Here is a 13,325-nt window from a genome sequence, read left to right as displayed (position 1 = left end):
AACATATATAAAGGTTGAAGATGAACACAGATGCAGCCACTTCCATTTTTGACAAATACCATCTGAAAAGTGACGATTTTTTGAATATTTGATAGTTTTTCATATTTAAGCCTAAATCAGAGCATTTTTAATGACTAAGTCAGTTGAAATCTTTCACATAAACTAATTGAATCAATTGAAATAGACACTTTTAAGTATTTAAAAGATGTCCAAAATATTTCGTTAGGTGAACCTGAAATTTAAGGCCAAAATCAGCCCTTACTGGACCTACTCATTTGATTAAATACAGCCATAACCCCAAAATAAATTGTTAGATTAAGAAGAAAAAGATCTAGTAATTTTCTCTATGTCAGTTTTGTATTATGTCACATATAAAGCAAAAAGCTGCAGTTTTGTTCTATTTGACCACCGAGGCCCCAAATTTTGATTGAAGATATTTACTTCAGCAGTTTCAGAGATGAAGGTTTTGAAAAAACTTTATCTAAGAGAACTGATCACAGATAGAAGCAGATACTGAATGATAACAGCAATAGACTGATGCAAAGTGATGGCAATAACTCATAGGGTCAAGATATGCGCATAAAACAAAACACATTTTCTATTCAGGTGTTTATTACAATAATATAATTGTCTCTAAAATTTACATATTTTGATTAAGGCTTAATATAAATAAGCACTACATAAAATATAATTATATAATATACATTATATTATCTATTTCATACATTCAGACTAAACCCTTACTTTCCCTGTTTGAATGGTTTTACACTTGAAATTTTGGGGCCCTTTCCTTTATAGCTTGTTGTTCGTTGTGAGCCTAGGCTCTGTGTTGAAGGCCGTACATTGACCTATAATGATTTACTTTTATAAATTGTTATTTTAATGGAGAGTTGTCTCATTGGTACTCACATCACATCTTCTTATATCTATTCAGGCCATTATTATAGATGACTGAACATCAGCCTCCCTGGCCAAAATTTTGCAATGATGTTGCAAATCGTTGTACAGAGATCTAATGATGCATCCATTGAGTTATTCTTGTGAAATCATTTTTTATTTAGTTTTTTTTTTACAAAAGTTGATACTTTCCTAAATCAGTGGATAAGTATTATAAGTATTATTACTTATCTGTATCCTACAAGATTTAATTCAAGGTCGAAAATAAGATTTTAATGCTTAACTTACTTTCTTTAAAGCTGAAATCTTTTTCATGACATTTAACTGAACAGCTTATAGATTATAAAACATCATTGCAAACAGAAGTAGGTTCTATCACAAACACAAGGCAAATGGAAGACAGAATCCTAAGGAGCTAGATATATTCCTTCTGAATAAAAATATTAAACAAGAAAACAAGTACAAAAATAATGAAACCATATCTTGATTGATTCATTGTTCAGAAGTGAAATATTTAAAATTGCCTGCTAAACACTGATCCTACTTCAGTGGGTTTTTTTAGACAAAGAAATTAATTAAAGAGTTGACTATTACAAGGAAAAGTAATAAAGTACTGTTAATTATCATTGTAATGCCCTTTGATTATTGAGTTGACTAGACAAGATGATAGTTCTACAACTTCTAGATTTTGTTTGTAATATATATAGTGAGTTTCTATAATAAAATTATTTCTTGATTAACAACAAAATAGCTAAAATTGCACCCTTCTTCAATAAAAACTAAATAAAGCATTAAATTTCTTCCAATATTTTGTTTTGTTTCTGGCTTACATTTTGATCAGAAAATAAGGGCAAAAATTGTACATAATAAGTTAATGTCACTTTATATACAATACACATTATCAAATAAGATGGTTTAAAATTATTAGAAAGGTAAAACAAGGTAAAATATGTATAGAAGTTCTGCAAATAAGATTACTTTTCATATCATGATCCATTAAAAACTCAAAGGCTGTCAATCCAATAAATAGGTGGATGAAATAACCATCCCAACAATATGTAATAATTGTTATCGCTATTTTGTGCATTTTTCCTTTGATCTTTTTTTGTGATAATTTTCATATCATGCTACTCGCTTGAGATGGAAAAATTATCGCTAGAAACTAAGGACGCCAAGTGCGTTGTTAACGAAATTGACATTGAAATTGACAACGTCGTCATAGGTAAAATAGCGATAAACAGACTATCATTGGTCATCTCAACTCGATTGCTTTTCTCACTTTCGCTGTTCCAGCTCAAGCGAGAAAATCATTCTCGTTGAGATAATCAACGATAATCTATAAATATCAAATATAGTAACTAATAATTGGTTGTAATACAGTAAGAATTATGTTTTACTCATTCATGTGTTTATACTTTCTAATAACTATGAAAGACTTCTATCATAAATCAACACTTTAATGTAAAATATTTGCACTATTAAAATAAACTTATCTTTTTTTCAAGATACACAAATAAATAATAAATTATATCATTAGGCAAAATACAGTGGTTGAATTGCTTTGATTTTCCCCCTACAGATTGGACATTCTTTCACCTTCAACTTATTGCTACAAGTTTGACAACAACACACATGTTTACATGGTAAAAATAAAACTTCTACAGGATTGTCAAGACATATTTTACATTGGAATCTCTCATCTGTGTTCCAATTAGCTTGAATGGTACTCTTCTGTGTCTTGTAGTCTGGTCTTTTGCCTTTAGAATTTTGATCTTGCACAGGCGTTTCTGTAAGTAAAATAACAGTGAGTATATAACACAGGCATATTAATTTGATAATGGCTTAAACTGAATGATAGTTAACCTTTTACTGATTGTTTTCTCATACTGGCACTCACACCACATCTTCCTATATCTATCTTATTACTGGTACTTTTAGTTGTCAAAAAACTATATGTTCATTGTCACTGAGCTAGTGTGTATTTTTTAGGGGCCAGCTGAAGGATGCCTCCAGGTGCGGGAAGTTCTCGCTACATTGATGAGTTGTTCATGACCTTCTGCTGTTGTTTTTTCTATGGTCGGGTTGTTGTCTCTTTGACACATTCCCCATTTCCATTCTCAATTTTATTTAAGATTGTTTAGCGCTGTGCTGAAGGCCTCACTGAGATGAATAACAGCATTAAAAGCACTATGATTTTTGTGTGTTTTGTTGTGCATATACTAATTTTTGTGTGTTTTGTTGTGCATATACTGATTTTGTGTCATGGATAGATCACTTCCATTTTCGTGGATATTTATTTCAGATGTTTTGCCAAAGACTATAGGAAATTGAAATTTGTTGAACAAGATATCTCTGTGAATATTATTTGCAAATTCATGTCCTTGTACAACGCATTTAAATGTACACTCAACAGTACAATGCCTACAGTGAAAATTTGACACACACTACAATTTCCAGATACATGTAGGTTGTTTTAACCAGTCCACAAAATATTGTAAGGTGTGTATGTCCATCTGACTGGGGCCACATGACCGTGACCAAACTTTCATTGTTCACTGATCAACACACTGTAGTTGTCTTTCTTGAAATGTACAGAGCTAAACACAGCTATTAACCAAAGGTAAGACATACCTGAATTACGAGGAAGTGGTTCCTCTCTTAAGGGCTGACTACTTGTGTAACCTGTGGCACCTTGGACAGGGGGTTGTGAATCCTGGGTGACTCTCAACTGTTCTAATTCATCCACAAGGTCTTCATAACTTTCAGGGCATGGAACTGCAAATATATAAATACTACATTCATGACAGTAACACAACATATTATCAGGTCAACTGAAAACCAAAAAACAAAATTTCAACAATAGATTATGGGTAAAATAGAAATACCCGTCAGATTTCTCTTTCTACAAAAATGGAATGCAATTTCACAGAGGTATTATAACAATAGAAATGATGTCAATGGGTCATAAATGATCCCCTTTAACAAAGATGTCTTTAAAACTGTGCACTGAAAATCCACAGACCATGTACCCTACTTTGACATGGCCTTCAAATTCCTACTATTTCTGGCTAAAAAAGCTGAAGAAAAAGAGGACCTCAAAAGTTTTTTATAACAAATAAAATTAAGAACTGAAATGGTGATCATGTGTGAAAGAGCCAAAGAGCAAAAAATAGCCAAATACACAATGTACCACAAATGAGTCTTCAACACAGGGAGAAACTCCTGCACACAGGTACGGGCTTCAAAAGGCTCCTAAACAAAAAAGTGTACTAGTTCAGGGAAAATGGACTTTATACCGGGGCTGCAAAAAATACATGTATAGATGAAATAAGCTTAAAAAACATTTAAGACTAACAAAAGCCAGAGGCTTCTTACTTAGGACAGGTGCATAAAATGTCGCAGATAAAATATGTTTTGTGAGATCTCGAAGCTTCCCCTAAACCTCTAGCAAGATTTCTAATATTTATGTTTGCATTGATTGAGGATGATATCTCTGAATACATGTCTTACATCCATTTTGTATCACATATTCTTTATGAATATTCAGTAGGTCTTCAGTATATCCATTTCGCCTTGCTATATTCCGATATTGTTCAGTTCTCTTCTTTTTTAAGTCTTGTTGATCATCTTGACCATTCTCAGTAATGAAAGGACAAGCGGGGAACCAACGTTTGTGTTCTTCCCAGGGTACATCAGGATCATCCCAGTACCTTAATAACCCACCACAATGGAAACACTTCACAGAATCACCAGTTCCTAAAGTAAAAAAGGAAACAATTATTTTAATTTCAACTGTAAGTAACTTTCAATAGAGACATAAAACATTCTAAAATTTAAAATTTTATTCTGACTTGACATTTGAAATTTCTTTCAAATAATTATAAAAATTACTTACAATAAATTATAAATTAATAAATTTTGCATAATTTTATAGACCCTCTTTTCTCAATGTTTCAGATTTTTTTGTCATGTTAAAATCACAGATTTTTTTTCATGGCAAATCATAATTACATTTTTATTAGATTATTACAGCCCCTAAAAGTCTTGTGAACTAGAAAGAAAGTAAACATTGAAAGAAAGTTTTAAGAACTCAGTAAATTAATTTGCTACAAATTTCAACCAAGCTTTATAAATTATGAGTTAACTATTGATAAAGATCTCATCTCAGACTTTAGAGGTAGAGATTAATTTAACCAACATTTACCAGATTGTCCAACTGTGTATTGCTGAGCATAAGATATTGCTTTCATACTGAATATACAAATGTTACATCATGTATGATATGCTTCTCATAAACTATAAAATTTCAATTCAAATCATAAAGATATTCTTTGTGCATGCACATGTACATGTACTCACTACTGAAACCTCAGGCTTTAACAAAAAGAAGCTATTTTACCTAAATAGAAAAATCCAGCGCAAGCCAAATCTTCAGGTGTTTGTTTTTTATCTGATGGCCATCCATTGAACGACTTCAATCTAATTTCCCTGTTTTTATATTCTGAATGTTTTGGATTGATGGGTCGATTGTTTGACCTAACATCATCTTGGTGTGGAATATTTCCAGCAGTCTCAGGATTAAGGATCAATGGACAATGAGGAGCGTGTTTCTTATGTTCGGCTACAACACTGTCCCCACGCAACCATTTTTTAAGAATAATATTACAGAAAATACACTTCACCCTGTCACCATCACCAAGGTAACAAAATCCATTTTTGGCTAATGAATATTTATCTACATTTGCAGTCACAGGCCAGTTGTCAAATGTTTCCAGTCTATAATGTTCATAACGTAAATAATCTTCTGGTCCCCTGTTTACATGATCATTACTGTTGTTGTTAGGAAATCCATCAACAAAATCTTCTGCTTCCTGCTCAGGCATGATATGTTATTCTCTTAAAATAGAAATAGAAATAAATAAAAGTGAACAACAAATAAAAATATATTTTATATCTCTCAGTAAAGATTCTGTACATATTTAACTACTGTGTTTATAAGTGTTTTATTCTCACAATTGCAGAGTAGTAAAATTCAGGCTCAGTCCAAGTTGGAATCATCAACCAAAGCTGTCAAAAAATTTGACAAAACTTCTCAGGGAAAGCTTTATCTAGTCTGACAAAAGCCAGTCCTCACTATCCACAAATGCAAGTGGATAGCTACACATATAGTGGGGGACTACAGACCACATACTAGAAAACATATAATGCCCATAAATGGGGCATAGTAAAAACAATTAACAAGGGGTAAAATAATTAAGTAAATTCTATACACAATACATACAAAAAAAAATGTATTGTGTATAGAATTTACTAAAGTACATTATTCCTTCAAAAAAAATGTTTAGATCAAATTGTATTTAAACCTTAATCATGGTCATGGAAAAATTATTTCATATATATCGACAACACATTTTGCTTACTTACTTTTAAATATGCTTAATAATAAATATTTAGAGGAAATAAATTTGTTTCTTTTTCCTCATAATCTTACAATAGTTGATGATGATTCAAGATTTGCCGTAAAATTTAGAAATTTAACTAATTGTTTTCCTGTTGACCTTTTATCACCTTATGTTATGAACTTATACTGCTAAAATTTCAATTTAACTGGCTACTAATTGTAAAACTGTAACTTTAAGTAGATGATGCCTTCATTTAAATATGCAAAATAAATTAACTCTACCATGAAAACAATCCACATGTCAATGCTCCCCTTAAATATATATATTACACCCTATATATAAAAGGTAATACATTAAAGGCAATGATTAAATAAACAATTTCATTAGGGTGACCTAGATATATTTAATACTTTACGGTAAATACTTTTTGATGGTCTTCAAATGTGGTACATTATACATTTATCAATTCATTTAATTCATTCATACTACATGTTTTGTGTCTGATATCAAGCTAATCAAAGTAACAGATCCAGGCCTACACTGTGTACATAATACAAATGTATGTACAATATACATGTACCTTCATTTCTGAGGTTAAATAATACACATACATTTTGTGGTTCTTAAGTACTAAATCATTAGACTGAAGACCTATGTTTGCAAACTTCTGCATCAATTGATCTCTGGTTGACAATTGTCTCATTTAAGCAATCATACTGGGACATCTTTTTTTTATATATATAGATCAACTATTCCATATATATTTTTTTACATTAATATCCATATACATCCATTTTTTTGGGGATATAAATAACTATACTATAATTCACAGTATTTTGAAAACATGAAGTACATGTAACTATTTTTGAACAAAGACAAAAACAAATCTACCATTACCATTTTTTTTGCTGAAATTTTCATATTGTTAAATCTAAAATTAAATTCATACGCATAAAGTTCAAGTTGATCTGTTTAACTAAAGATTTAAATAATTGACATTCTTTTATAGAACTTCATTCAACATTTCAATCATATATCACCTACCTTTTAGAACAATTTAAATTGAATTGACCCAGATCGATACAAAAATGTAGACATACAAATATCATGAATGTAAAATAGTTTTATTGTTTAAGAGTACAAAAATGTAAGTTGAAGGTCAACTGAAGACAAACCTGATATATTGTATGTATTTCCTATCCTTACGTTGACACCTACAACATCTTAGTTACCTACTTGTATTTACTCATATGATAGATCAGATGTAAACATGATAAACCCTTGACGTATATACATGTACCCTTCCTTAAGTCAACTTCCTTTCAAAATAAATAAATATGTTTTGACTTTAAAAATAAGCTTTTTAAGATATTTGGGGGGGGGGTTCACAACCATATGTCCCCATTCATATCATTCATATGCATTGATATTAATTGTCCAAAAAGAAGGGGGGTTCAGCCCCTTGGAACCTCCTCCCCCTGTATTTGCCACTGAGATTTTTTTAAGAAACATTCTCCCTTTACATCATCAGAATATAAGCTATAGTATTTATCTAAGTCACATGAAGCTGAACTTACTTAACTGGTCAGCTGTCTGGAGTCTGATACTTCTTGATCAACTGATCATGAACATATGATTTATATGTACATTGTATTACTGAAACTTTGTGTTAATTTCTATCCCCTTGATTATGTACAGCCAGCTAGAGCTTAAAACACCAAGAATCAAGCAATATGGTCAATCAATCAAGCAATCTTGATTTCACTCTTTAGTATATACATTGTACATCAACATGATCTAGAAGTACTTTTTATTAGTCCGACAGCCCCGCTTGTATGGCAAAACAGCAGTTTGATGTCAGAGTAAGGAATCTCAGAGTTAATAATCTGTAATCAGACTTAGTTCATTCTGTATTAATGATTCACATTGGACAGCAGAATCCCAATTATATACTTTCAATGTAATAGGCGGATCCAGATGGCCACTGAAGGTCATATCAGATGAAGAATCACCTCAGTCACGCATGGTACAACCCCAGGAACTTCCTCCCCCTGGATCTGCCACTGTGATTTTTTTTAAGAAACATTCTTCATTTACATCATCAGAATATAAGCTATAGTATTTATCTATTTAGTCACATGAAGTTGAACTAACTTAACTGGTCAGCTGTCTGGAGTCTGATACTTCTTGATCAACTGATCATGAACATATGATTTATATGTACATGTATTACTGAAACTTTGTGTTAATTTCTATCCCCTTGATTATGTACAGCCAGCTAGAGTTTAAAACACCCAGAATCAAGCAATATGGTCAATCAATCAAGCAATCTTGATTTCACTCTTTAGTATATACATTGTACATCAACATGATCTAGAAGTACTTTTTTATTAGTCCGACAGCCCAGCTTGTATGGCAAAACAGCAGTTTGATGTCAGAGTAGGAATCTCAGAGTTAATAATCTGTTATCGGACTTAGTTCATTATGTATTAATGATTCACATTGGACAGCAGAATCCAAATTATATACTTTCAATGTAATAGACGGATCCAGGGGGCCACTGAATCTCATTTCAGATGAAGAATCACCTCAGACACGCATGGCAGTGAGTTCAATTAGCGTGTGCAAGGTTGTAGGTTAGGCTTGATTTGGTCAATTCCAAAGACTTCAAAATTAGCTTATTCTGTACTAAGCATACATCATTAGAAGTGAGAGAAACACTGGTCATCTGAACTCGGTCAGACAGATATATATACACCTTATGATTATAATTTCATACATAAATTCAAGTTTCTGAGAAACAATTTTTACCACGAAAACTCAATGTTGACCACATAAACCTTGAAAATTGTCAAGGTCAGCTTATAATCTGCCAAATGGACATGAACACCTTTAAAAAATCCATACACCAAAAATAGTTGACCTTTTGTAAATTTTATAGTTTCTTAGAAACAGATATCGATCTACATGTAGACATACATGTAACCCCAAAAATATAATATTAACAAATGAATGAAGAAAATGAAGTCAAGGTCATGCAGATTAACTTTGGTAAATTTTGTACATGACTACATGTCTTAAATTCATTCAATCTATACAAATATGTATTGCTTATAGTACAATCTGAAATACAGACTTAAACAAGAAAGCTTAGCCTTGATCAATCATTCATGATATGAAGTAAAGGTCAGGTGACCTACATGTAAGGTAGATTTTATTCAATAAGAGGGGCAGAAGGCAAGGTCCCTCCTTTTTAGAGAATAAATGATTACATACAGAATCACTGAAGCATGACTAGAGCGTGCCTCTCTGAGGCAGTCAGTGGGCCCCCACTTATGAAAATTTCTGGGACACTGGTCATTCTGGTGAACCATAACAGATAAAAATGTAGACTTTGCAAAGATACAAAATTTAATGGCCTATACTGACTGAATGTCTTAGTAATTATATGCAGTAATGTTACATGTATAATCCATTGGTTGTAAAATAAGCTATATACATGTACATGTATTTATTAGGTTTCAATATTCCTTTCCAACAAAATACCAGAAATTTTACAGTGTTGTCTCCCCTTAAACCAAATATTTTTATCTAAATAATTAAACTGACTTGAGTCAAATTATGTATTATGATAAAAGATTGATCACTTTATATTTTTTTCACTTGTCTTAGTTGGAAAGATACAGGCTTGTTCAGGTCAATCTATTTTTCTTATGACAGGATGAAACACTTACTTAAAATTTATGAGAAGGATACATCGATCCCCTATGACAATGTAACTTTTCTGAGAATTAAAAAGATACATGTATGTGGTTCTTTTACAAACATATGTATGAATAACCATGATTGTAATTTATCTTGAAAAGTTCATGACTTACATTGCAATTAATTTTCTCTAAAAAAAAAATCAGATAACAGTCCCTAATCTTATCACAGTTTGTAAGTGTATTAACCATGGCTTTTTAAAGTGTATTTTTATAACTTGGGGACTTGAAGAAAAATTTATTTGATATTTTTGACTTATATGAGATTAATTGACTTATTAAAATCATATACATGTGTATCATTGTTTTGAAATATACATACAATATTAAGTGTTTCTTGTTTTTTATATAGATTAGAGACTGTTAGTTTTCCTGTTTGAATGGTTTTATACTTATCATTTTTGGGGCTTTTATAGTTTGCTCTTCTATCTATATGTATATAAAACTTAGACTTCTATTTATAGGTAAAAAGCAAAATAAAACAATTGATTTCCAGCTCCCCTGCTTTGCACATATTGTATTTATCCACTAGGTACAAGGACTACCAGGTATAACTAAAATAAATGGGCAATGAGTCCATAGGACACAAATGATGCCCCCATTGGCATATAAATTTATAAAGAGCCATATGCATAACCCAAAAAAAATACATGATATACATTGTACCCGGCCACGTCCACTTTTATTTTTTGTCTATCTGATGAGTTAAGCCTTTTTCAACTGATTTTTATAGTTCGTTCGTATGTTGTACTGTTATACTACTGTCCCAGGTTAGGGGGAGGGTTGGGATCCCGCTAACATGTTTAACCCCGCCACATTATTTATGTATGTGCCTGTCCCTAGTCAGGAGACTGTAATTCAGTGGTTGTCGTTTGTTTATGCGTTACATATTTGTTTTTCGTTCATTTTTATACATAAATAAGGCCGTTAGTTTTCTCGCTTAAATTGTTTTACATTGTCTTAACGGGGCCTTTTAAAGCTGACTATATGCGGTATGGGCTTTGCTCATTGTTGAAGTCTGTACGGTGACCTATAATTGTTAATGTTTGTGTCATTTTGGTATTTATTGATAGTTGTCTCATTGGCAATCATACCACATCTTCTTTTTTAAATTATATTGTAGGCGTAACACTACCCAAATTCATACTTGATCTGAGTGTCTGTGGTACATTTGTAATTAATAAGCATTGTGTAGAAATTTCATTATGTTATGTTAGGGCAAACTAAAGTTAATTAGAGAACAGAAATAAAGAAAAATCAGCAATTTTTCCATAAATTTGTAAACATGGTAAATGGGGCATAACTCTAGAAAGATAAAAGTGATTCCATCCTTATTCAAACCTTATCTGCCTTTTGTGGTAAAAAGTGTTTCATAATATTTGGTTGGGGCAAACTAATAATTCGGGGAACAAAACAAAAAAAATCAGCAATTTTTCCATTTGTCATGTTTGTAAAGGGTATATATATAATTTATTTTCATGACATTTTGGTTGAGGCAAACTGAAATTAGAGAACAGTAACATTATTTTGAGACATACAGACAGACACTAGGGTAAAACTTAATTCCCTCTATGCTACAGAGGACACTTTTTGTATCAAGACAAGTAAATAATCATGTACACTGAAGTCCTGGTGTCTGTGATGCCAGTGATACCGCATATTAGCTGATTTCGTCATATCAACATGGTAAAACAAATAAAATCGTTCTTGTAATTGTTTTAGCCTTCCGAAGGGATAAAAAAGAATTAAATTGATTAGTTCAAGATTTCAATAATAACTGCATTCCTGTAATTTACATTATTTGGCCAATTTTTATTATATCAGATCATTTTTTTTAATTTTTTCCGCATCCTAAAATTGGTTCAAAGTGAGCTATATTTCGTAACAGAAAATCTTTCTGTTATTCAAAATAAGCTATTTTTGGAAGGCAGGCACAAAATTACTAGACATTGGAGGAATTCTCAGAACAGGGGTTTCCCTAATTTTGGACACTCATTACGCAAATTTAGAAATTAAGAAACCATTTGAACAGATAATTTTATGAAATAAAAGTTACGTTATGAATGTGTTCAATCAATATTATCCAGGTTTATGTATTGGTATTATCAGTTGAATGAAGTGAAGTAATAAGTCTTAGGTGCACTTATACACCGCACCATATTCAAATACCCCATGAGCATCTCCATTCATCGGTTTCATTGACATTTTGTAAAGCAGTACATTGAACCACAGAGAAGTTTCTGTCAATTTTTGTGTCAAACTATAAGAAAAGAAAGCATAAAAACACTAGAACAGCCACTGTCACATAAAACTAAGTAGCAATGCATTAAAACATGTACTAGTGATCATTAGTAAACTAAATTATAATATACTGACCAACTGCTGGACCCAGCTAAATTAACATCCAAGCAACTCTGCCACACTGCAATCTTATCAAAAGTTATACTTAAAATGAGTAAAGTATTTGGAAATTACATAATGTATTGTTTGAAAAGAAACTAAACACTAGAGGTGGCAGGACTAGGGAAAATACCTAAATTTTACATGTTAGCCACTGCTGGAGGCGGTAGCACAGGCACTTGTTTCTATCCATTGGAAGAACCACTATCAACGTTGATAGTGGTTCTTCCAATGGATAGAAACAAGTGCCTGTGGGCGGTAGGGGATTTGTCTTACCATTTTATCACATTCTCTTCATACATCTATAAACCAACACATTTAATGCATATTATAATTTATGCAAGCGTTCTAGTTTGTCTCAAATGTCAAATGCGAAATTCCAAAGTTAAAAAAAACTTTGTTTGGGTTTTATTTGTTTGGTTTATGTTAAGACCGAAAGGTAACGCTTATTACCAATGCAACGAACCATAATATAGTATCTATAAATAGTCAAGTGAAAAAATATTAGACTTGGTCAATATCACAGGCACTTGTTTCTGTCAATATGGGGAAATCTATCCAGGTAAACGGACAGAAAGTCACAGGACAAAAAGTCACAAATAAGGTGTTGGCAATTCAGATTTGAATATGTAAGAGAAATGATCTTGAAATATTTACTTATTAATACATATATTCATATAGCAGATTAGGAAATGTGTCATCATACTTGAAAAATGAAGATTTATTTAATTTTAATCATGCAAAAGCTATATTTCTTTGCACCATGAAGCAATTTAAGTGCCAAGCCACTTGGACCTATTGTTTTCGAAGTTAACAATAATTTGATTATCTTTGTTATTTTTTTGATAAATTTTGTTTAAAA

At 31.6% G+C, this 13,325-nt stretch overlaps 1 protein-coding gene across 6 annotated transcripts; it reads right to left on the bottom strand.

Annotated features, from left to right (window-relative positions):
- Nucleotides 1–594: 594 nt before the first annotated feature.
- On the bottom strand, nt 595–12,888 carry LOC134688299 (E3 ubiquitin-protein ligase XIAP-like). Of its 6 annotated transcripts, none has more exons than XM_063548865.1 (5): nt 12,740–12,888; nt 5,297–5,793; nt 4,408–4,653; nt 3,529–3,672; nt 595–2,684 (listed from the first exon to the last, which is right to left on the bottom strand). In XM_063548865.1, exons 2-5 carry the CDS (start codon nt 5,778–5,780, stop codon nt 2,431–2,433), a joined length of 1,128 nt encoding a protein of 375 aa, XP_063404935.1. In that variant the 5' UTR covers nt 5,781–5,793; nt 12,740–12,888; the 3' UTR covers nt 595–2,430. The 6 variants fall into 6 exon arrangements, with proteins under 6 accessions (XP_063404935.1, XP_063404937.1, XP_063404940.1 ...); XM_063548867.1 differs by lacking the exon at nt 12,740–12,888 and adding an exon at nt 12,440–12,591; XM_063548870.1 differs by lacking the exon at nt 12,740–12,888 and adding an exon at nt 7,877–7,897.
- Between the last annotated feature and the right edge of the window lie 437 nt (nt 12,889–13,325).

This window comes from Mytilus trossulus, chromosome 10, assembly GCF_036588685.1.
Source record: "Mytilus trossulus isolate FHL-02 chromosome 10, PNRI_Mtr1.1.1.hap1, whole genome shotgun sequence".
In the NCBI taxonomy this organism is placed as follows: Eukaryota; Metazoa; Mollusca; class Bivalvia; order Mytilida; family Mytilidae; genus Mytilus; species Mytilus trossulus.
Note: the sequence above shows the minus strand (reverse complement) of the source record. Positions and strands in the feature narration are given on the sequence as shown.